This window comes from Drosophila montana, unplaced genomic scaffold, assembly GCF_035044405.1.
Source record: "Drosophila montana isolate Dmon_TW-CO22-7 unplaced genomic scaffold, ASM3504440v1 contig_2581_1, whole genome shotgun sequence".
Classification (NCBI taxonomy): domain Eukaryota; kingdom Metazoa; phylum Arthropoda; class Insecta; order Diptera; family Drosophilidae; genus Drosophila; species Drosophila montana.
The window spans coordinates 925,493-951,210 of NW_026997444.1; the positions used below are offsets into that span (position 1 = coordinate 925,493).

Below are 25,718 nucleotides of genomic sequence, written 5' to 3' on the forward strand. Positions count from 1 at the left end.
AAATACTAAATTCTCGAGATTTACTCATCTAACCAATAAACTAATTAGTGATTTAAACTAACAAGTTCTATAAATATCGATATTTTTAGGAAAATTTTGAAATTTATAAATTTCCCGTATCAAATATTCTTATTCTAGTATAAAAAAAAACATTTTCATAAAAAGATTATAGCTCTAGAGTTTTTTTTAAGAAATTTTCCAGAAAATATTTGAATTCTACAGTTTTATTATAGTAATTTCCAGGAAATTTAGTCTTTACGATAAATTGTCTGAGAAACATTATAAGACAATATTTTTTTTAGTTGGCAACACTGAGCGCTATTTGCTGGCATTTTTAGTACGTCTTGTTGACAAATATAAGGTCAACACTGACTGGAAAATAAAAATGGCTACCACTAAGGCGAATGCAAATGGCGGTTGTTATTGTTCGTGGAATTTCAATAATTACGAAGATTTTTTTACAAAATAAACAACAAAAACACTACGCGAAAGAAATACCAATAAGCTTAAAATCAATTAATAATATTCTGTTGACTGCTTGTATAACTATAAACTTTGTATCCGTTCGTAGGTTGTCTTAATCAGCACCAGAAACTTTGTTCAATCGAAAATTGTGACAAGAAAAATATTCAAAGTGAAAAGCAATATTATTATTTCCAAAGCAATGAAAAAACAACTGTGACACCAGAATATTTCACTACATGCTGTGAAAAGTGCATTACTAATTTTTTAAAAACTAATACTTGCAATTAAATGCAGTTAGCTGCTTTTAAAAAGATTGGAAAAGTCAAATCAAAAGCAAATCAGTATCGCCAGCACCAGCAGAGGAGCGCCCAATTACTGGACGCCTTCACCCACACTCCACGTTGTCTTAAATCGGAAAAATGCGTCGGAAACAGAAGATGTGCATGTTAAAGTTAAATTAAGTTAAATAACAAATTAACGTTGAGCTCCTGAAAAACACATATGCATGGGTGGATGCAAACGAGCAGCAAAAGTGCAGATAAAGACCAAAATAAAAACCAAACAGCAATTTAGTTGGTGCATACCGTGGAGCAAAAACAATTTTAAGTGTGCGGGGCGGTAATGTTAGGACCTGTGTTTTTGTGTCATATTCTATGAAATTAACAAGCTTACAATAGTTGAAAATGCGTGCAGTGCAAACATGCAATTGTTTAAATACAAAGAACGAAACAATGCGCGTCTTATAGTTTGGAAAACAAAAACGAATTTATTAATTGGCCACGATGTTGATGTCGATACACATTCGTGATTATAGAAATAGAAACAGCAAGAATTGTGTGCGCTTGTACTAAATGCAAAATTTGTACAACACTTTGCCAATTAAATCTACGACGGGTACGATTGCCGTGTGATGATATGCCACTTAAACAGGTGAGTACATATGTAGGCATTAATGCACTTGTGTTCCCGTGTCACTTTCTTCCATCATTTTTGATGGTTTAACTGATTTTGGGTTTATTTAGCCGCAGTCAACTTTGCCCAAACAGCTGATTCGCGACTTCTGCATTTTCATTCAAGAATTTAGAGGTGGAGGGGTCGTGTTTGCTTATTAAAAACTTGCGTCACCCACGCCGTTTTCATTTACATAAAAAACCGTTTTCGAACGTGTCATGCGTTAAATGCACCTGTGTGCGTACGGCTCTATATTTTTTCTGGGATTTTAATAAATGGAAATAAGGAACGAAGGTGACCACAGCAGTGTTTTGGTTACCAATTCCTGCCCCTCTTGCACCAACCCTTTCCAGAGCCTTAAGAAAAATGGCGACGAGATATCGATAACGTATGTCGAAAATGAGAACGTGAGCAACCTCTCACCAGGGGGCTTTTGCATTTTTCTTTATTTGTGCATTTGAGATATTGTTGGTATGACCCAAAGTAGTAAATTGTTTTGTTTTATAATGCAGCATAAGTGGCTAGATATGGATTAATAATATCCGTATATTTCTGTTGTAATAAATTGTTGTTGGAATTTCCAACAACCCTATATAACCATCTCTCTCGCACGCTACACGAAGTACGAGCACAAAACAGAAACGTCAAAATGTTTAATTGTTTTTTATTTTTTCTGTCCATGGCTGGCTCAACAATTACCAAGAACTTAATTGTTCTATTATTTAATAATGAATTAAAGTTACAGGCAGTTTTATAAAAATGTGATTGCTTACTGGGTACATACACAACATCGTTACCTACGAATTTATTGTGTGGCTATTACAACAGGGCTGCATGTGCAAGCTCAGTTTTCGATAGACGATAAATGTTGGCATATCGTACTGTTTTACATCACTAGGAATATCATTGCCTCCTGCTTCCTTAAATGTATATAATTTACAATGCATTTATTAACTGAACTCTCTCACTTACAGCAGCTTGAACCGTCTGTGCGGATATCGGTGTCTCTCCCCTGGGATGCAGCACAACGACTGCGTCAACTGGCCGTCGAGGGCAATCCCACCCTGCGTGCGCTCGGGATTCTTTCCGTGCAGCCTGAAGGCGATTCTGTGATAGCTTTAAATGTTGGAGGACAAGATATTAAAATAACAAAAGGTAGGTATTATCCAATAACGTTTAGGTATAAACGCTCCTTTCTTTTTAATACGCTTGTCGTAACTTTAATTTATAGATACTTTAAAAGATGTCGCAATCGGTGCAATTGAGGCGGCTGGCACGTCTTCCAACAAAGCCGCCCTCAATGTTGGCGTTGGCAATTCGGCGACGACGCCTCTGGCGGCGCCCACCTTCGATGGTCCCAGTACAAGCAAAGCAGCCTATACACAACATCAGCGAATCACGCAAATGACGCAAAACGATGCAATCTCTAGCCAGCAGCAATTACATCAGCAGCGGCGAAATGTGCTAACGCAGCAGAAACTAATTCAACAGTCATTGCCGCCGCAGACACCATCCTCGCCGTACAGTAATGCAAATACGACGCCGCCTGTTTTCAAGTCCCCTAACACAGTGTGTCCCATGGAAGGCAAAGTGCCTTTGCTGCCCTCACCTGCAGGCACGCTTAATGTGCCAAGAGATTTCCCGTTCGAAAGTATGCGACAGGCACGTGTCCTGCAGGGCAGGGATACGGCAACAACAGGTAGCATAAACGCACTGGGCCCACCGCCGCCACCCCCGATTGCGACTCTCAATCTGTTAAATAATCAAACAACGCAGAACGGCGAGGTTATTGCAACCACAATTCTTGCGGGAACCTCCAATAAATCTCAGTTCGTAAATCCGCCTCCACCATATCCCGGTCTAGGTCCAAGTTCAAGTTTGACAACACCCAACAATAGCAATTCGGCAGTTGTTGCACCAAGCGCGAAGCCGGCACAGACTTATATGACGACATCTTCATCTGCAGCACCAGCGCCTACAACTACATTGTCAGGCAGCAATAATATAGCAATATCATCCCCACTATTGGTCAACCTGCTGCAAAACGACGGCAATACAATTTCAAGTCAAATGAAGTCGCCCCAGTTGGCGGCGCCAACAACTCCGCAGTCACCAATAGTTAGCATGAGTCCAAGCACACAAATGATGAACTCCAGCTCGCCAATGCGGTGCTCCCCAGCCACTCCTAATGATTTTGTCATGGGAACCACAGGTGCACCTCTCGACATTGGAAACGTGCCTAGTCCGGTGGTGCCCTCCTCTCCAACCGGGGTCGGGCCCGTATTAATGCGCAACCTGCCAAACCAACAACAACAGCAGCAACAGCAGCAGCACCAGCAGCTGCTCCTCAGTCCTAGTGGCAATGCGAATCTGTATAATCAGGTGCCCACACCACATCGATTTCAGCATGCGGTGGCATTGCGTCACCAACAGCAACAGGTACATCAACAGCGCCATCATCAGATGCAGGGCATACACCCACGATTTATGCCACCCCAGCAGCAGCAGCAGTTTCTTGGGCAGCAACAGACTGGTAAGCAAGCGCACAGCAGTAGCATTAATCTTTATATTCAGTTATTAACTAATACTTTGACTTCCGCAGATTGCTTCAATAATCAAAGCGTGCAACAATCGCAGCAGCAGTTGAGGCAGCAGCAAATCCGAGCAGGTCTACCGCCGCCTCCACAGCAACATCAGCGACTTATGAGCATGCCGTTGTCTTCGCCTCAGGCGCAGCAGTTTATGTCTCATGGCGGCGCTTCGCCGATTGCCCATTCACCTGCATCCAGCCATCACTCAATGCACAGTCCGCTGATGGCTAACCATCAGCCTCCTTCGTCAATGCTTTCGCCTTCGAACACGCCGAAAAGTCCACATTCACATCAGTTGGCGCAGCTTCAACAAAAGCAAAAAGAGATGCAACCAATCTCTAATATGCAACATGCTCACCTTGTACCTGTAGCAGGCGCGGGCAATGCGCAGCTGCCACCGCCTCCCGACTACAATCAGGCGGCGGCGAATTCGCGCTGGCCCGCGCTAAATAAGCCGATGGATTCGGTTACTAAAATCAGTTTTCAGGAATTCACGCGCTACCAGATGCAATACAATCTACAGCAACAGCAAATTAACAACGGTCCAGCACAGACTACAGCAGCATCTAATACGGGAGAAATGGTACCACCAGGAACGATAGCACTGACAGGGGCCGGACAACGGCAGCATCAACAGTTACCGGTACCAATCCAGCAATTAGGGGCAGCACAGGAAGCGCAGAATGTTACGAACATTACAGCCGTTGGTCATGGCCTAAATGATCCATTGATTTCGTTGTCCGACCTCGACGCCTTAACAACCAACGATTTAGACGCTTTATTGCCAACTTTAAACTGTGATCTAGACTCAACGCTGAGCCTTGAGGATAAGAACGAGCTCGAATCATTGCTTCAGGATGCCAAGGATCTAGACTTGGACTTGATCGAGGATAATTTGACGGCGGTCGGCATGGATGTAGGAGATGCCCTGAGTACGCTTCAGGATACGCCCGGATGCATAGAACAACCCCAGCAACCCCAGCAACAACAGCAGCAGCAACAGCAGCAGCAACAGCAGCAGCAGCAACAAACTCAAATGTTGGACATGCAGCCCTTCAATCAACAGCAGTTGTTGCAGCAGCAGAGACAGCAACAATTAACTCAATTGCAACAGCTACAACAGCAACAACAACGTCAACAGTTGCAGCGCCAGATTCACCTGCCTCAGCAGCAAGTGCCGCATCGCACGCATCAACAACAACTACTTTACATGCAGCAGCAACAAGTTGAAAGTCCAAATGCCCAAGTTGCTGCGCAAAAGAAACTGGCGCAGCAGCAGCAACAACAAGCACCAGGAAATGTCCAGCAAAAGCAGTTCATCATAAATCCCCATACTGGCGATATGGAGCCTATGGCTAGCGATGACAGTGATACGGAGGCCGAGCAAGAAACAACGCAACTTCAATTTCGCAGCATGTCGAATAGCCTGAGCGGTTACACGAGCTTTAATCCTGCCAACGACATGTTGCTGCCGAACAACATCTTCTCCGAGGAGGACTCCAATTCGGCAATTTCTGGTTCACAGCTGCCAATAGCGGGTAGCAGTGATCAAGAGCGTTCTCACGATTCCCTTGCTTCCAACAAATCTGCATCGAATCGTTCGAGAAAAATGACGCAGCACAAGGCGAACCAATGCCAGCCCACGCAAACCCAACAGATGCAGATGCAAATGCAGTCCACCGCTTCCGGCGACTCTTCTCAATCAGGCCACAGTTCTTCCCTGATTGATACTGCAGGAAATAGCACTCTTGCCACCACTGGCAATAGTAAGAAAACTAAACCAAATCTCCTGCGCGATAAGCTGCAACAGGGTGTGAAGGAACGCAAAGCAAAGGATGCAACAGCAACGGCTACCCCAAAGCCAAAAAGGGAACGTGCCAAGGGAAATGCTAGGGCTAAAACAACAGCAGTGACCGTGTCGGCAGCAGCCATTGCAGAGGAGAAAATCAAGCTGCGACTTAAACTGGAGAAGGTGGATATAGCTGCAGCGTCTTATGAGCATCAGCATGTCCAAGTCAATGCCATAATGGACAGCAATCATTTACAGCAGCACCAACTACCGACGCAGGCGAAATTGCTGACTCTACCAGCATCGCAGCTCCATCAACAACAACATCAGCAACAACATCAGCAACAACATCAGCAACAACATCAACAACAACATCAGCAACAACATCAGCAACAACATCAGCAACAACATCAGCAACAACATCAGCAACAACATCAACAACAACAGCAACAGCAACTACAACAACAGCAACTACAACAACAGCAACTACAACAACAGCAACAACAACAACAGCAGCAACAACAACAGCAGCAGCAAAACCATTCAGTCTATAGCAATTTCCAGCATCAGCAACAAACTGATCCACAGCAAGGTGGTGCCGTTGGACTGAGTGAGCCACGTGTTCCGCCGCTTCAGATTCGACTTCGCGGCAAAAACTCAGTGGTTGTGAAGAATACGCGCAAGGAGCGGAAAAAGCCTTTGGCCACTGACGAAGATCAAAGGGCTCGCCAAATAAAGCGAACCCTTAGCGATCATGAGGCACAGCAACAGCCAGCATTAGTAATGGACGGAGGGACGGAGAGCAAACAGTCGAAGTTGATATCTGCGCCACATGTGAATGGGCTACCCAGCTCTGGCATTCTGCTACAAAAGAACCTACAGCCACCACCACCATTGCCGCCGCAATCAGTTCACCCAGCGCAACAGTTGCCAACAGGTGCTAAGACCACAACAATTGTGGCCGGAAAGAACGGGCTTACAATTAGTGCCATTGTGGAGGCACACAAATCGCAAGCCAGCGATGGGCATCTAGCGACCGTGGGATCAACTAACACTGGCACCACCACGACCATCCAGCAACAGCAGCAGCTTAGCAAGATTGCCACCTCGTTGCCAAGTAGCATCACTCTTAGCGCTATCACAAGCACCAGCACCACTAACAACAACAACAACAACAACAACAATAACAATAACAATAATAATAGTAACAATAATAATAATACTAGCAATAGCAGTAGCAACAGTCGCGTGCTAAGCAATATTACCTTAAAGAATCCCATTAAGACTGCAGCCACCATTACACCCATTGTGGGTGGTAAGCCGATGACAAAAAACCATAAGCCGCCGCCATACATCACCGCTGTGCAACAGCTGCAGTTACAGAAGCAGCAACAGCAGCAGCAGCAACAACAACTGGCGGCGGCCGTTACCATGCTGCCAAGTGCGACGACGCTGAAGCGTGTCGAAATCACCAAACGGGCGCCGAGCAACACCGATACAGCCACAATAAAGGTCACCACGGCCTCGCCCACAACACCGACTGCGACTGCGACTGCAACATTGTCAATGATTGGGGAGAGAAAGCTGCCCGTGGCAATCTCGATGAACTCGACTATTATTAATAATGTCAATGAGAATGCGATTGGAAGTACAAATGCACATACAATAACGTCAGGGCATCCCAAACTAAACCATGTGAGTCTACAAACAGTAGCGAGTACAACAACAAGCGTAACATCGTCACCAACGCCGGCGTCTGTGCTGGCCAGCACTTTGCGCAATTCGCCCGCCAGCAATGGTAGCGGCACTCCCGGTCATGGCAACAATGGCGGCGGCGAAGACAGTGGTATAGAGTCCATGGATGCGCTCTCTGAAAAAAGTCCGCATCAGCAATCCTCCAGCAGTCCCATACAAATGCAACAACAACAATTGGTTACCAAGCAAGCAATAATTTCTGGAAGTGCATCAACTACAATAACCCAATCTGCAGCAGTTGCCTCAACAGCAGTTCCAACAACAAGCGGCAATAGTAAACTTCAGCAGCTGCAGAATGCCGACGATGAGATTGAAAAGGCACTGGCCAAAATGGAGGGAGACATTCCGGATGACTCGGAGAACATTGTAGCCAGTGCATCAAAGGAGACTGTAGCTGCAACTAGGGGGGCTGGCTTCCATTTGACTACAACAATTGCGCCAAGCACCCCGAAACTGAATGGGGAACATGTTATACTTGAACACGACGATCTCATTAAAAAGTTAACGGATAACATCGAAACGGAGGATAAAAATAAACCGTCACCAGCAACAACAGTGCTATTATCAACAACTGTAAGGGATCCAAATACAGAAGCGGAGATGAAAATAGAAAAAAATATTTTGGAGGATCAGCCGACGCTCTTGTCCTGTAAACCGGAGGAAACTGAATTGCAGGACAACCGACAAACGGCTGTAACGGCTATTAAACAGGAACCAAAGCCTGGAATAAATCGCGAATCCATTCCGGACAAAGAAGACGCGGTGGATGAGAAAAAAGAAAAGCTAACCGACGCACTCCAACCCATATCAATTGAAATACCCCCTCAGTTGGATACTGAAACGCCGCGGATCAGAACACGCGCTACAAGTCGACTAGAGAGTCCAATGGACGCTCCAAAGACCAGCCCAGATGCACAACAACAGTCAGCTGTAGTCATGCCAACATCTTCTGCGACAGCAACCCCAACATTGCCGATTAGAAGTGCAACCCGTGTTACGCCAGTCCCGAGCCCTCGTCAGAGCACGACAACACCTGTGCACAATAATAATAACACCTGTATAAAACGTCGTCGCCAAGAGTCAGAGTGCGGCAGCAGCAATGATGGAACCATCGACGCCAGTCTTGTCGGCGAGACTAGCAGCAGCAGCAACAGCGCCAAGCGTGCACGTGTCAGCAGTGGCAGCAGCAGTGGCGGCAACAACAACAATAATGCGGAAATAACAGACCAAACGGGGCTCAATTATATGCTATCGAAGAAGATCGAAATAGAGTCTTCCGACTCGGACGAGCCACTAATCGAGGTGGCAGGCAAGGTGCGCAATTCAAAAGCACAGTTTGAGGAAAGGCACGTGACCAGACGTAATGCCCAGCAACAGCAGCAACAGCAGCAACAGCAGCAGCAGCAGCAGCAACACAGTGAGTAAAACAAATTCAATTTAAAGGTAATTCTTTGTTCAGTCAGTCCCGAGTACTTTACAGAAGCTCCCAGTTTGAACACTACTACATCCACTCCGACACAGAAGACAGCCAAAGCGCAGCCCATTGCAACAAGCAGCAACAATAACAGTGCGACGTTGCTGACTGTCAGCAACACGGCAACAGCTGCAACATCAAACAACAACAACAACAACAATAACGCGAATGTAGTGCATGCAACACGTGGCGCAACAGCAGCCGCTGCTACCGGTGGCAATACCAGCAACATTACTAACAACAATAATGTTGTAACCACCAATTCGCCAACAGACGAAAAAGTTGGCACGAGAAGGAGCGTCAGGGCGAGCGCTGCTGCCAACAAAATTATATACAGTCGAAGCAATGCAGCCGCTGCTGCTGCGGCTGCAGCCGCAGAGCACAAAGGGACGACGGGTAAAACTGGAACTGCGAGTACCGGAGTAGTCAGCGGAGCGGCCAATCCCAATACGAATGCGAGTGTGGAGAGTGTGGCAGAAGCGCGCCGAAAAACGCGCAGTGCAGGTAAATTTTGGCTTAAGCAACTTAAATGTAATAGTAGATTGTATAAAATTTGGAAACTTATAGTAATCAGCGAGTCTATGCTGACCGAGGGACGACGAAGAAGGACTTCGCGTGATTACAAGTGACCAGAGTTTTGCGCCTTGGCTAAGGGAATTAATCAGGCAAACGATGCTGACGAGGACGAATTGGTTGAGCTAATCGAACTGGATATTCCGGATAGGTTTGATTTCAGCACTAGTTTCCCTTTGGACCAGGCGCAAAACGTTGAAGGCGACGTCGAGGAGGACGGCAGCGTTGAAAACGATATTAAAGATGTCAAAGAGGATCTCGTTAATATTTCTTCAGCGCTGACCGTTGATGCGGTCAGCCTGCTTATGCCAGATTTGAGCAATGCCACAGCCTTGGACTGCGGCAACTTTGTAGACTACGATGAGTTCAACATGTGTCTGAATAACCTCCTGAGTGAGAAGGACGATCAAAACCTCGAAATCCGCGATGGAAGCTCAAATGAAAATGTTAATGCTGGCAAACACCAGCAGCAGCAATGGTGTGATGTTAGCGAGGTTCTCAACATGGTGCCGCTTAACAACAACATGGGATTAAGTTTTCAGGAATCCGTTCCGGACTTGAGCGTGACAGCCGATGATCGTTCTGTCGGCAGTAGCTCATCGCAAACGGCATAACGGCGTCGTTTTGATAAAGAATTGTTTACGATGCTTTGTTTTACAGCTCTGAGCTCTGTAAATAGCTTAAACTCACACAAGCATACAAAAGCCAATTCTTTTGTTTGTAAAAAGTTTTTGTAAAGGTTTTTCCTTGAATATTTGTATAGTTAGTTGTAAACAAAGGTTGCAATAATGTTGCATCTCTGACGAGCAGCATCACACACATAAATCCATGTTTCACTTATTTTTTTTTTTATTAATTTTGAAACTACCCCTTACTAATTGAGCGCTACTTTTCATCAAATATCCCATGGTTAATAGATTTGCTAGTCAAGTGAAACAGACAATTTATGTGAAGATCAAAAAATGTATTGAACAAATTAGATGAAAAACAAATATGTGCAGAAATGTATAACAAAGTAGTTAACTCAAACACCCTATAAAACGCATGCGTATTTTCATTTTCTCATCTAAGCTCTTGTATATACTTTAGACATTATTCAAATAAATGCAACATAAACTCATTTAAGAATATAAATAATTTACTACGGTTTATCCTAATGATTCAAGCTTAAGATTGCAAAACAAATCAGACCATACTTTTATATTTTTATTTTATTATATTTTAAGTATATGCACACGAAATATAGATATATAGTCCTTATAGTTTTTTTATGCAAACGTTTGCGTTGTTTCGAAAAAATTTGTTTTTTAGTTTTAAACGCTCATAATATTAACGAAAATTCTCTACCAATATATGCACATAAAAACCTCTGCAATAAGTTAGTCAAGGCAAACCACGATAAAATAGCGTGTAGACCAGAGAGAAATATATAAAAAGTGTTTGTAGTTTTGCAAAGCGAATGAACATATGTCTACACTTATATACAAAAAAGAAGCCGTATATAATGTTATATATTTTGCATACACACAAAACAAGAAACATAAAAAATAAAAAATAAAAAAAAAACGAAAGCAAAAGTTGTATTGTATATAAAGCAGGCTCTATTTTTGCTAAATGTTATTTAAACAATTAGGGGAAAATGAAGATGCATAGCAGAAGCAAAACGCTAAACAAACACATTATATTAATATTTCTTTAAACGCATACATATATATATTGTTCAATATTATTATCTTATGTGTATTGTATGATTGCTAATTAAATAAGTCTTTTTGATACTTAGTTCATGGTTAATGTAAAGAATGAAGAGAGAAACTTACATAAAACCACGATCCTTTAGAATAACATTCATATATAGTACCGATATATGTACATATTATATCTCTGAACACATATATAAAACGAGTTCGTTATGATACAAAAACCCCATAAAAACCATATGGATGTCAACAATTCTAAGCATTTCACAGTTATCCACACACGAAATTCACAAGCAATATGAAAATAAATAAATTCAATTTCACCGCAATTTAAATCTGCAAAATTGTTAATGGCAGAGTTGTATAAACGAAATTAGTTCTTATATGCCAATGCCATTCAACACAAACTCGTGCAACAAAGACATACACACACGGTTAAATTAAAAAATTAAATATTAATAAAAAGCAATTGCATGTAACAACACAAGATGAAGAACAACAAAAATAAAACGAAAGTGTCTTAAAACGTAGTATTAGAAATTTATTATAAAGAATTTGTTTGTACTTTAACATTAAAGTAAAAAAATATTTATAGAAAAAAGAAAATACAAAGATTTAATATACACAAAAATTAAAAAAAAAAACAAAAATCATTTCCTTTTTATACCGTCAACAACCCATACATAAAACATTATCTTCAAAAATGAAAAAACAGCAAATCATATATTGTACTATCGGCTATTTACCGGTCTTACCCGTGTCAAGTTTATTTATAACTATAACATTTTATTTATAACTACAACTCCTGAGTGAATTTGAAATCTACCCGTACTATCTTGAATTTCATGTCTAAATTACACATAGCTTTTTGACTATCAGTTTGAAGTCCATCGTATAACGTTCCAGGAAAACAAGATATTAAATTAAAAAAATGGTTCCCCCGTAAGACTCGAACCCGCAACGGACTGCGCCATCTGCCACGGCTACTACCCGATAACCATTGGAACAACTCATCTGCTGCGAGAAAAAATCGAATTTAAATATCAGAATTCAATAAAGACGCGCATGAATGTGTGTGTGTGTGCGTGTGTGTGCGTGTGTGTGTGTAAATGTGAACAGAAATTGTTCAAATCTGCGCTAGCAGCCAATGCCTTGAAGCTTGCCAACATAACCACACTTTTTTTAAATTAACTTTTTCTGTAGTTCGCTTATGAAATCCGATGGGCTTTAATATTATTTTCGAAAATTTTTGTGAAAACCTATTTGATACATGTTTCACACTATTCGAAAAATCCGCCCGTCTTGGGTGATAAATGCGGGTCAATGGATGAGTAAGAAAATATTCGCGTGTAAACTCTTTTGCATAGATCTTTTAGAAAATTCATTTTAGGAGTATTTAACACTTCTTCCATAATGCAAGCCTCCGCGGTGGAAAAATCGGGTTAAAGGTTCTTTTAGTTCAAACTTATTTTCAAAGTCTTTCATAAAAACATAAAGAATACGTGTCGCTAAACGAAAATCATTTTCAAAGATCAAAAATTCTTTAGGAGGTGCTCCACACTTTTCGATACCTCTTTGTCAGAAAGGCGAGTCAAAGATTTGGTGGTTTCTAGCTCAAATTCATATCCAAGGATCTTTATGAAAATTCACTCAAAACATGTGCGAGTTATTAAGTTTATTTATGGCTAAAAAAGACTTAAGAATGTTTCGCAGATACAAAATTTGAATAATGAAATAAGATGTAGATGCCTGAGACACGCAAGTGCTTCAAATATTTAAAGTATGTTCTATGTAATGTTAATGTCAGCGCAATTGCGCTCCCAGCGCTTGCGCAGAACACACAGGGAATAGAGGATTTGCTTAGGAGTATGACAGGCGGCCAGCAAAGAGCAGCCGACAGTTGAGTGTGAGTCGCCGTTTGGAGCTGACGACAAAGTGGTCAGGCAGACCTATAGAAAGTGCAGTAGCTAATAACCCAAGGTGGGGCCTTAGGCAGAAAGTGCTGTATACTCACAGAGTCTCACAGTTGGTCAAAATTTACACCTACATATGTATGTAAAATATGTGCATACCCAAAATATAATAATAAAGAAATGGAAAAATCAATTTTCATAAATAAATAAAGTGCGAAAAGTCGTTGACAGTTTCATACAATGTGCAGTGAAAAACTAATAAGGGTGCTCTCCACCTGGGAATACCCAGAACCTTCTTTTGCCCACACCAAATGCACCTTTAGCAGTAATAAAAAAATAAATAAAAATAAACTAAGACTCGAACCCGTCACAGACAGCGCCACTTGCCAGCGCCTCTACTTGACAGCCATTCCAACATTCCGCTTACTCCGCAAAAAAAAAAAAAAACGTATTAAGATAGCAGCACATACACACATACACACACAGCACACAAAACAATACAGTTAAAGCATTCATTAAAGACGCGCAATAATGTGTGTGTGTGTGTGTGTGTGTGTACATGTATACAGAAATTCTTGCTTATTGCCGCAAACACGTGTCCAATAAAAGCCCCCGTTTTCTTGAATAACTTTTGTGTTTTTTAACCAATCTTGATGAAATCGAAAATCGGAAATCAGCTTCTACGATAGAATATTCGAATATTCGCAAAAAGACAATTACATTAAAATTAAGACTTTAATTGGTGGGCAGATCAAATTGGTTTATATATGTATGTATTTGTTTTATAGCTATGTTGTGTAGGCGAGGGGCTGGCAATTTGATGACTCTACCTCCTAAAACATAAGAGATTTGCTCGAAAAACTGAATTTCGAAATGGATTTTCGATATGGACTTATGGATTGCTTGGAAACGGGGCACTAGGAGGATCTATGTTCAAAATTTCAAGTCTGTAGCTCCTATAGGTTCAGAGATCTTTGCGGACAGACAGACGGACAAGGCTAGAACGACTCTGCTTATCAAGATTATATATACTTTATTGAGCCGGATATGCGTGCTTCCACCTGTTACACACATTTGCACAAAAACATTATACACTTTTAACTCATTTTTAAAGGGTTCGAAGCATAATTAAAGAGCGTGACTTGTAGGACCCTCCCCTTAAAAACGTTAAAACTAAAAAACTAAGTACTTATATAGTGTGAAGTAAAATATGCTTTGAAGGTTGGGCATGGAGGTCACTCAACTGAGGACGAACATAATTCCTATCAAAACAAAACCAATTGTTGACACTCAGGAATAATGTCCGACTTTTTGTGTAACGTTCCAAGCCCAAGCTTTTTCTTAAAATTTATAATTAGTATTATACTAATTGTTGCAAGTATAAATAGTATAGATTATTTTCACAACCAGAGACAATCTACAGGCCTATAACATGCCGGCGCTGTAAAGTGGGTAGGACAAGAAGGATCCAGCTCCTCTCAAAATGCACATTCGTTTGCCATCTGGACGACGCCTACACACGTACCTGAAAATAGGCACCTTTGTCTTGGTGGGCGTCTTCTATTTTGCCTTTCTGTTCCGGGAATCGCTTAATGCCTTTGAGCATCGGGAACGTACCACGACCACGGGTTTCGAGGCAGCGGAATACGCCGAACCGTCGAAGCTTAAGCTCAAGCAACTGCAACGCCAACGGGCTCTCCAACGTATCCGACCAGGTGTGGCAAATGGGAGCTCTACCATAACGAAAGAGACAACGGCCGCCTCAACGAGTACATTAAATCCGGCCTACGAGTACTCGGAGGAACTGCATAGCCGCACCGAGCGGGACTTAAAGCTGCGCCGCGAGCATTTGGCGACCGTGTGCGGGCGGTACAAGCTGCAGGACAAGTATCCGCCAAATCCATGGGAGTTCTTCATCTCGCCCGGCCACAACAATCTGGTGTGGTGCAATGTCTTCAAGGCGGCCAGCAGCACCTGGTTGTACTACTTCAACATACTGGGTGAGTAAGGGAAACAAGTCCAACCAAAAGCTGAGTTTACATGGGCGACCTTCTGAATCTCTTCCTTAAGCGAAAGAACTCCAATTAGAACTCCATTTTAGTAAGATCATTCGGATTATATTGAAAACAGTCTAGCTTACCTTTTATGCCGTGAACCCATTGACAATGGGTCACAAGGTGGCTTGGCTTTGTACAAATGTTTGAACAGGCGGAAGGAAGCATTTCCGATCCCATTAAGTCTATATATATTCTTGATCAATATGAATAGACGAGTTCGCCTGACTGTCCGTCCGTCTGTCCGTCCGTATCTCAGAACCTAAGTATAAGAACTAGAGAAATTGAAAATTGAAATTTTGCACGTGAGGCATCCTAGTAAGCCCATTTCAAATCGATCCCTTAGGTTTTAAGAGCTAGAGGCAAATTTGACATATAGTTACTATATGAAAGTATTTCTCTATTATCCCGTTAGCCGGCTACGATCTGAAATATCTGCAGCGAACGGAAGTACAGCCGCTGGAGCTGGCCCGACAGCGTTTCCCCCGTCCGGGTCTGGCCGAGCTGCTGGAACTGTTGCCCAGCGCGTTGTCCTTTCTGTTTGTGCGCGATCCCTTCGAGCGTATTCTGAGCGCGTATCGCAACAAGCTGGAGGGCAATCGCAATAGCTTCTACAAGGCGCTGGGCACCAAGGTCGTCCATCGATTTCGCCGCCGCAGCGCGAGCGGCGCCTATCCTCGTTGCGGTCCCACCTTCGAGGAGTTTGTGCGCTTTCTCATCCAGGAGCACGCGACGGGCAATCGATTTGACGAGCACTGGGCACCGGTGTACAGCTTCTGCACACCTTGCAGCGTCAATTTCAGCATTATTGGCAAAACGGAAACATTCCAGCGGGACTCGGAGTTCATCATAAGGCAGGCGGGTCTCGAGTCGCTGCTGCTGGGCAAGCTGCCGCGACGCAAGCTGCGCAAGATTGCGAATCAGGCGCGGAACGGCGTCAAGTCGGCGGAGCTGGTGGAGCGCTACTTTGCCGATCTCGACCGGTCAACATTGGACCAATTGCTCAAGATTTATCGTATTGACTTCGAACTGTTTGACTATGACTATCTAAAGTACTACAACATGGTGCATTCCTGGAGCATGGATCCAAGTACTACGACAACGACAGCCAGGCATGAAAGAAGAAGACGAACTGGGACTGGCACTGGGACGGGGACTGAAACTCTTGGCACAACGCCGGCATCCTCATATTTGAGAACTCTTACTGCTGGGCCCGACTGAAGCTAAATAAAACAATCTTATTTGTGTGTACCTCTCTCACATGCATGGAAAGATCACGAAAAGACAACTGAAACCCAACCGAATCTACAAAAATTTAACCTAATCCACCAAATGCGTAAGGCCAAATCAAAGTTTTCCAAAATCACGCCAACCAAATGTCGATAAAATGACTTATTTTTATGCATTTTTTGAGCAGTCATTTTAAATCCTAAACTTAAATATACTATACAGCAGCTCTAGGGTCAGGCCCCTTTTTAGGCGCAATGCTGGCTGTCTTCTTAGTTAGTACAAAAAAAAAAAAACAAACCAAACAAAAAATTACATGCATATTATTTTCCTTGCACACCGAACCTTAGAAACGAACAATTTTAAATATAAAAAAAAAACACATATATATATACATAAATATTTACAATAAACATATTTACACCTTCGACGCATTCTCTATAACTCTAACCTTAAGATGCCATACATACTTAACATATGCACCTGACATATATATGTCACATGTACCTATGTATGTCAGCTGCACTTTATGAACAGGTCTTCATCAATGTTTTTACCTTTTGTGGACTGTGGATGGGCCTTTTCCTATTCTAACGAAAGCAAAAGTAAAAAGAAAAGAAAAAGTAAAGTAAAGTAAGAAACACAATTTTGGGGGATGTCAAGGCAAAGATCGAGTTAGCGAAAACAAATCTGCAAATATTTACAGAAATATAATGTAAACTATTCATGTGATGTTTAAACTTAACGTATACACATGTATATATATATATATATAAGTGAATATTATACGTACATATATATATAAAAAAAACCTTTACTTATCTTAGATTGTATTCCATATAAATCATACCTAAATTGAGGAACAAACTTTAATTACAGTTAAACGATATTATTCAACTTTTTTTTGCTGGCAACAAAATAAAAGTCTTTATTAATAAATAGCACATAAATGTTTTGAAAATAATAATAATAATAATATAAGAAAGTTTTTATTTTATTTTTTTTGGCATTTACAAAAATATTTAAATTTTTTTAAGTGTACTTAAGAAAGTTTTGACGCGCTTTTTGATTGTTCAAAATATGTTTGGCAAATTTGTGGAAATAACTATTCATATTTTATTCTTGTATAAAATTAGTTTGGTGTCTATTTTTGTGCAGAATATTAAAAAAAAAACACATTCTAGCTGACTCTCAATAAATTCCTATTCTATCTCTATTATTTAAAACAGGTAAAAGTGCTCTAGGAGGGGGACTAAAGTATCCGACTAGTAGTAGGAATTTTTTTTAAAAATTTTTTTAATTAAATTTGTGAGAAGCGAGAAACTATTTACTTGTTTTGCAATTTTGTACAAATTTTGGTGTGTCTAGCTCTTAAAGCCTAAGAGATTTGGCTGGTTTAGTTGGATCCACGTTTAAAGCATGAATTATATAGTTTTTATTGACTCTGAGACCGATGTATTCATACATGCGAACAGATCAACTTGACAAGTAATTGTTATATTCATTTGTAGATAACCGTTATATCCATTTTACTCATTTTCGATGGGTTCCGGGTATAAAATCACCATAAAACAGCAACGAACAAAATGATTAAAACCGAGTTAGGGAGGATATCTTTGGAACTTAAAAGACTTAATAACCTTGTGTAGACATTTGCTAGTCAGCTGAGAGTTTAGACAAGTTTAGAAGATTAAGCAAAATAATGATTTAATAGATGATTTGCCGTTAAGCTATTCTGAACTCCACTTCTAGCTGAGAACATATTTAAAGTCTAACGAATAAAGAGCCAAGAGGCTAAGGATATCTTGGCACGCCGAGGATTTAATATCCTTGTAGACATTTGTCCTACGGTTTTGCAGATTGTATCAGAATAGTGAAGTTCGAAATGGCTGAGCTTGAGAAAAATATCATTGAAAGCAGAATATTTTGCCAAACAAGAACATTTCATATAAAAGTCTGATGTTGATATGATTTTGCATATATGTATATGACAATTATAGTGAAAGTAATAATCAAGATATCTTGATATGATAATTCGATGAAAAAATCGAATACCTTCTAGAAGGGTAAAAGAAGGGTATACCTGTCCGTATGTTTAGTATAAAGCATTAATTTTCTCTTGCTTTCACATTAACCTTTACTGCTGTTAGTGCTTGGATAGAGACAGAGACAATTTATGGGTAATACCCCTATGTTATGTAAATGTAAGCAAAAACTACGAAAGTACACATTAGGGTATTGGCCTTGTCAATTGTGACTGTTGCCAGAGCCGCCGCCGCCGCCGCCTTATAGGTGCCATTGAGCATCTGCCCGACGAACGTGCGTAGGTTATCGATGTCGCGTCCTCCTTTGAACTTTTGGACAACTCGACCGTTTTGGAACCAAAGCATGGTCGGCACACTTTTGATGTTTAGTTCATTGCAGATGGACCTCTCCGATTCGCAATCGTACTCAGCAATGCACAAAGTGTTGTCTGTCATCCCCTGGGCCAGTTCTGTCCAAACAGGCGCCAAGGCGGTGCAGTAGTGGCAGGTGGATGAGAAAAATTTGATAAAATATATGCCGTTGGCAATTGTCGCATGGAAGGTATCAGAGCTCAGTTTGAAAACAGAGCCGGGCACGCAAATCGTCTCGGCTCTGTATTCACGATCCACAGGAATATTTTGCAACCTTAGCAACTTGATCAAGGTGTAAAGGTCAACGGGTCCGTTGAAGAGTTCGTGCTGCGAGCCGCCCTTTTCGAATAGCGCCAAACTTGGATAGCTGGTTACATTTTTCGAGATACAGAACTTTTCATGCTTTCGACAGTCAATCGCACCGATTGCGATATCGTTAATGGACCTGTCCTCTACGATAACAACCAGGGTAGTCAACACGAGGTACAAACGTGAACAGCTCGGACATTCCGGCACGTAAAACTCAACTAAAAAAATCCGGCTCTTTGTGGCGCTTTCAAAACTCGCCGGATTGAGCGACAGGATCGATTTCGATTTGGCCATTGGTAATTTGGCTTGCACGATGAAGGATGCCAGAAAAACGAGTAAAGTTTTGCCTAGCATTATTTCAAAATTTGACAAACATTCTTTTACAACTATATCAAAGGTGAGTAAATGTATGTACGTCAAATTGCTTTACAGGTGCGATTAAACCAGTTAAAACTATTATTGATTATTTTATATTTCACAAGAATAATCCAAGGAACAACAAAATAATTCAAGAAATTGTATTTTTTTGCTGCCAGTTTTTTCCCTTTTCACAGTTTCCGTGATATCCCAATAAGAAAAAAGATTGTTGTGTTATGTTTTGTAAAGAAGTTCTTCTTCAGTCGGCAATTTTAGCTGAATTTCCGCCGATCTGTGCGATCTCTAAGTTATATGGAAAAAGACGTGATTTTATATTTAGTCAATATAAATTGTTTTATTTTCATAGATCAATATTGAATACGTGTAATCGCTATGCATGTTTTTAAAAGTTTATTTATGGAATGTCACACTGAATATTATGCAAGGTGTGACAATCATATAGACAGACGATATATATATACATATATATCTTTACAAACGAGTAGGGTTACTTGCGGTAAATATAAATAATTATTAGGATATACATTATAGGTAATAAAACTTATATATATTAACTAAGTGTTGCCCTCTCGGCAACGTTTCTTAAGCCTTTACACACAGTTTGCCAATTGCAAAAAGCAACACAATGCCAATAGATCCGTACATACACTATAAATTCCAAATACTTTAAACATCGATATATGCAGGTATTTTATGTATATTGTTTAAAATTCAATCATTGATCTCGAATGAGACTGAATTGAAATTGCGAATAATAAAACACTTATTTTCAAAAACTTCTAGACAACCCGCGTAAAGAGGAATTACAATTGGACGCCTTGTAGAAATTGGTAATGGTTTAATTTCTTATTTTAACTAATTGTTTATAGTATTTGCTCTGTGATATGATAATAAATAAGCTTAGCTTGCATTTAACTTTATACGTCTCTAACTTATTACTATTATACTATTTATTTAGTCTGCCTACGTATATTGCAATGCTTATGTACAGTGATAATTTAAGAATATTTTTACACAGCAGATTTAAAATGGACAATATAGATGAAAAATAGTTGCGTACATATTGTTATTATTATTTAGTACTACTTATAGGGTAAGCGTGTAATATGCATTAATGTACAACAGTAAATACTTAGGATTGTTTTCTTTTAAAGTATATGGTATATATGTATATAAATATGTAGATAGAGAACAACAATGAGTAATGTTAATATATATTACATGACAATCAAAAGAAGGAAAGGCCAAATGGGGTTTCCCCTAATTATTTCAGCTCCTAATTTAACGAGATCTATATAAATAGTTTATCGCATATCAATATTTGTTGGACATGACAATTATGAAAAACTCTACACAGAAATACCAAATGGCAAATTTTAAAACATAGAGTTATAGATTTTTTTTTAAAGGATGTTTCCAGTACAGTGGAGGATCCGTCTATAAGTCAAATCAAAATATATGAAAACAAATTTTCGCCTTTACATCTTTTGTCTGTCTCTTCACTCTCTCTCCTCTCCCCCCCCCTCTGCTACCCATTACTGTGCCAAGTGGACGAACTAATCGGCAAGGATCATCATGCTCTTAATGCTGGCAACCTCGGACTCGAGTCGCTCCAACTGGCTTTTGAGCATTTGATCGCGATCCACGTTGGCGACGACAGCTACGGACACGACGGCTTCTTTGGGAGCCAGAAGCTTGCGCTGGAACTGTGCCGTCCACTCGGCGCTGGCAATGGAAATGCCCGAGTCGCGCTCGTCACTGGAGTTGTCGCCGCCGTCGTTCCACGCGGGCGGTGAGGAGCGACTGCAGTTGGGCTCCTGCTTGATGTGCTGCAGCGAAAGCAGCGCCGTTGCGGCCGCATCCTTATCGCCCAGATGCGACTTGTGGCGCAGCTTGAGCGGCAGACAGTTGTTGGCTTCGATGGCGCCGCCGCTGCCGCTGCCACTGCCATGTGGTGGACTGCTGCGCTGCAAGCACGCCAGCGCATGCGAGTCCTGCGAGCGAGCAGGCCCGTCTGAGACGTCGTGCTCCTGCTCATCGTCGCCGGAAACGGCCCCCGACGAGCAGGCGGACGAAGATAACGCCGAGGACGTAGATGAGTGATGGGACGACGTCAGGCATGTGGTCGAGGACAACATGTGATCGTAGCTGGGCGAACAGGCGCGTCTTGACAAATTCAGCACGCTGGCCGCTGCCGAGCTGACGACCGCGGAGCAGGTGCTGCTCACTGTATCCACCGCACTGCTGCTGACGGCACCCTCCATGCTTTGGCCGTGTAAGTAGCTAGCTTCCAGCTGATCCTTGCTGATGGCAACATAGGCGGATGTGGGTGAACTTGCATTTGCATTTGCATTTGCATTCACTGCTGCAGGTGTATATATCGTAGCGCCGGCTGGCGACACCGCGCTCACTGTCGCCGCGTTGTAGAGCGCTCCAACAGCCACGACCTTGCGCAGGCTGTCCAGATCCTGGGGCCTGACGTTGCGGTGCAGCGCTTGTTGGAGCACATGTAGATTGGCAATGGCGTTACTTGGCGGCCGGCTGTTGTGCCCATCCATTGCAGAGGGGGCAGCGTCCTGCACTTGCTGATGGTGGGATGGTGTCTGCTGCAGCTGGTGGTACGGATGCGAATGCGGATGCGGATGAGATTGAGGATGGGGCGGCGGCGGTGGTGGTGGGCCATGCTGCCCTAGATGCTGTCCATTCTTGTTGGATAATGACGATGATGATGTTAATGACTCGCTGGCGGAATTAACATTGCTGCTCGGTCCGTACACGATGGGCGAGAGCAATGGTGCATTGGAGCTGATGTAGCCGCTGTGTGTGTGCGCAATCGGTGAGCTGCAGCCGGCTCCGGCGGGGGAAGAGCCCGAGGATGAAGAGGAGCACGAGTTGCTGCTGCTGCTCATCTTGGCCCGCTTGGTGTTGCTGAGCACCTGCTCGCTGGTTGGCAGAGAAGCGAGAATTTTCTCAACGCTCACCAGGTTCTCGCCGGAGATATTAAACTTGTCGCGAATCGCGTCGAGCTGCGCCTTTAGTACATGATTCTCTTTTGTTAGCTCAATAACACGCTGCTCCAGGACCATGTCGTTGTAGCGCCGCTTCTCGCGACTCCGCTTGGCTGCCTCATTGTTGCGCCGCCGTCGGTCCCAGTAGCTCTCGTCCTTTTTGTTATCGGGCGTAAACTCGCGCTGCTTGCGCTGTGAGAAGAGCTCCTTTTGGGCAGCGGTCAGGGTTGATTGTGCCTCACCAACGGCGCTGCTCTGTCCAGACGACTTGCTCATCATACTGTGGCCATGGCTGTCCGTGTAACCGTTGCCCGGCCCGAACTTGCTCAGGCTGTGTGTGTGGCCGTCCGACATTCCACTATCGTTTGACTGTGGGCTTATTGAGCCTCCGTACATGGACAGGGGATGCACTGAAGCGGAGAGAAATCAAATGATAACCTATCCGCAATGGTTTATTTTCAGAATATACTTACGATTTGTGGCTTCGTTCGAACTGCCGTTCATAGACAGACTGGGCGAAATGGTTGCCAGGCGCACACTGCTCATCATTGAGACGGATACGGATGCCGCGGTAGCTGACGCTTTATTCTGACTTTGTGTGGGTGTCCCGGCGAGCACCTCGGGCATTGCGGTCGGCGTCGTGACCACCCGCAATTCCTGCTCCTGCTTAAGCGGTAGCAACTGCGCTAGTTGGCTGCTCACGCTGTCCCTCAAGTGCTCTTGTTCTTGCTGCAGCTGCAACTGGAGCGTCTGCCCTGTATGTCTAACTGTAAAGAAAATCCAAAAGCAACTCTTAGTTCCCATTGGTTCTTCAATTTCTCTAAATCAAATTAAGTTCTCTTCCATTTATGTAGACTTTAGATCGATTCTAGCTATTTCCACTGCAGAATTTTACAGTTATCTATCGCTCTCAGCATTAGTTAATTATATATACTACATACATATGTATATACATATAATATATAAAATGCATTAAATATTGTATTTATGCAAATTACATTTATGGGATCCATTTATTATAAGATCTTGTTTGGCCAAACAAACATTTATAACATATTTTACATACAATACCTACACACGTACATATATATATAAGTGTATGCCTAGACGGTCCCTGTTTATCTGGTCCTTGGCCTTGTCTTGTCCTTACAATATTATAATTTTTTACATGCATACAAGCTAACAATTGCATGAATGACAATACATATACGTATTGTGTATGTATGTATGTACATACGTGTGTTGTATGCACACGAGCTTTCATTTTTATTGCAGCCATCCATTTACACAATGATTACGGCAAATGATGCAAGAATCAGAGAATTAGACGACAGCACCAGCACAAAGAACACACAACACAAGTACACGTATACACTCGCATGCACATCGATACACACACACACACACATGCAAACGAAAATGGCAACGTAAACAAGAAATCACACGGATTGGTCGGTATTCTGTTTTGTGTGTTACTGTTGTTGTTGTTGTTGTTGTCACCTCACCCTCACCGTGACCATCAAATTGGCATTTGCAGTTCAACGTGCTACACACACACGCGCACACACACACACCCATACGCACACATACATTTATAATCGTTTCTATAAACTGGCTACTCACGTCAGCAGCCAGACGCTGCCAACGTCGTAGCCGCCGGCAACCCCTACGACTCCTACGCCGACAGCAGCCACATTGGTACAAATAAAAGCAACAGACGACGACGACGACACTTCGCTGCAATCGCTGCCCCGCTGCCTGTGTCGAAATTCACAAAAACAACATGACTAAGCGCGCTGCTGCTGCGCTCTCTCACTCTCTCTTTCTCTCTGTGTCATTCTACTTTTCATGAGTTTTGTTTTGCGTTTTAAATTTACAATCAGAAATTCTAGATGTTGTTGTTATTGTTGCACTTACATCTAGCTTTAATATTTGTTGCTGATACAGTAGTGCACTGCGTATGTAGAATGTTGTTGAAGCTGTTGCTGTTGATTTTGTTATTATGTTTTGTGTTGCTGTACAGTTTATCGGTACAATTTTTGTTCTTCACGATGTTATTGTTTTTGAGTATAAACAAACTTTTAGTTGTTCCAGTCTCTTGAAAAAAGTTCACTTTACGCTCCAACGGGCTTTCTATCGACATAATGTTTTGAGTGCCAAATCACATTTAATTATCCAAGCATTGTTTACGCAGTTGCACTGCCGATTTAACACACATTCAGATTTGCAATTCGATCGGATTGCCAAACAGGAGAAACACTGATGCATTTGCACTTGAATGTTTAATAGTAAAACCAGAATTAGAATTCTGAGCCTCAAAAGTTTTTATATCTTAATGCACTTTAAATGAAGATACAGTGTTTTTTTTTTATTATTTTTATTTTTTGCATGGCCCAAACACTTGTAACGGTTGTCGAATGTTTAGATTTTACTGTCTGGGATTTTTTGTAACTAGCAGTGGATTGCACTTCATTCACAATATGTATATCGCGGGTCGCAAGCGCATCTACAACCGCTTCGAACGAATGCTGAATCGCAATTGAATTTGTAAAAGCATTTCACTCGGCAGCCGCAGTCCAATCGGAGCCCGGTCACGTTGCCACTGCACGCAGCAGCGACACGCGACTGCTTTCGAACATCGAACATATGCCAACATGTTGGAAGTAAGAACCAGAACTGTGGGGCATTGGTAAAAGTGAAATTTAACGGGTTGGAATCCGATTATACTCTTGTGGACGCTGCCTGCCTGTTGCGCGTTGCGCGCTGCGAGTTGCAACCGATCACATTGCTGTACGTTCCATGGTTGAGTAATCAGCGGCAAACAGAAATCTTTACGAGCTGTACATTTGAAAACTAGAACGTGACTGCGCCGTGTGCCGTCTGTTGGCTATCAGCGGTGAGGTAAGTGACAATGGCACTGATAAGGGCAGAAGGTGTTTTATTAGGATATTGCGATGCATTACGCTGGGCACACCGCACTTACATATGTATATGTACATATGCATGTGTACGCTTGTATGTATTAATACATGTGTTTTCATATGCGAACATGTGCACAATGCTTTGCGGTGACGCAAGCGTCTTATACAGAACACCCAAGGAAAATCAAGACTGGAAGGTTGTCTGGAAGGGTGC

At 42.2% G+C, this 25,718-nt stretch overlaps 4 protein-coding genes across 4 annotated transcripts; 2 read left to right on the forward strand and 2 right to left on the reverse strand.

Moving 5' to 3' along the window:
* Positions 1–392: 392 nt before the first annotated feature.
* Positions 393–11,175, forward strand: Ncoa6 (Nuclear receptor coactivator 6). The gene is made up of 6 exons (XM_064682943.1): positions 393–1,395; positions 2,391–2,571; positions 2,648–3,949; positions 4,019–8,968; positions 9,032–9,529; positions 9,593–11,175. The coding sequence occupies exons 1-6, from the start codon at positions 1,381–1,383 to the stop codon at positions 9,652–9,654; spliced, it is 7,008 nt and encodes a 2,335-aa protein (XP_064539013.1). The 5' UTR covers positions 393–1,380; the 3' UTR covers positions 9,655–11,175.
* Positions 11,176–14,604: 3,429 nt separating this feature from the next.
* On the forward strand, positions 14,605–16,920 carry LOC135428857 (carbohydrate sulfotransferase 11). The gene is made up of 2 exons (XM_064682978.1): positions 14,605–15,211; positions 15,681–16,920. The coding sequence occupies exons 1-2, from the start codon at positions 14,695–14,697 to the stop codon at positions 16,484–16,486; spliced, it is 1,323 nt and encodes a 440-aa protein (XP_064539048.1). The 5' UTR covers positions 14,605–14,694; the 3' UTR covers positions 16,487–16,920.
* Positions 16,921–18,604: 1,684 nt separating this feature from the next.
* LOC135428867 (thioredoxin domain-containing protein 5) lies at positions 18,605–19,602 on the reverse strand. Its single transcript, XM_064682988.1, has one exon. It carries the CDS (start codon positions 19,549–19,551, stop codon positions 18,682–18,684), a length of 870 nt encoding a protein of 289 aa, XP_064539058.1. The 5' UTR covers positions 19,552–19,602; the 3' UTR covers positions 18,605–18,681.
* Positions 19,603–21,066: 1,464 nt separating this feature from the next.
* Positions 21,067–25,201, reverse strand: vri (vrille). Its single transcript, XM_064683017.1, has 3 exons — positions 24,501–25,201; positions 23,057–23,350; positions 21,067–22,993 (listed from the first exon to the last, which is right to left on the reverse strand). Exons 1-3 carry the CDS (start codon positions 24,724–24,726, stop codon positions 21,132–21,134), a joined length of 2,382 nt encoding a protein of 793 aa, XP_064539087.1. The 5' UTR covers positions 24,727–25,201; the 3' UTR covers positions 21,067–21,131.
* Positions 25,202–25,718: the final 517 nt, after the last annotated feature.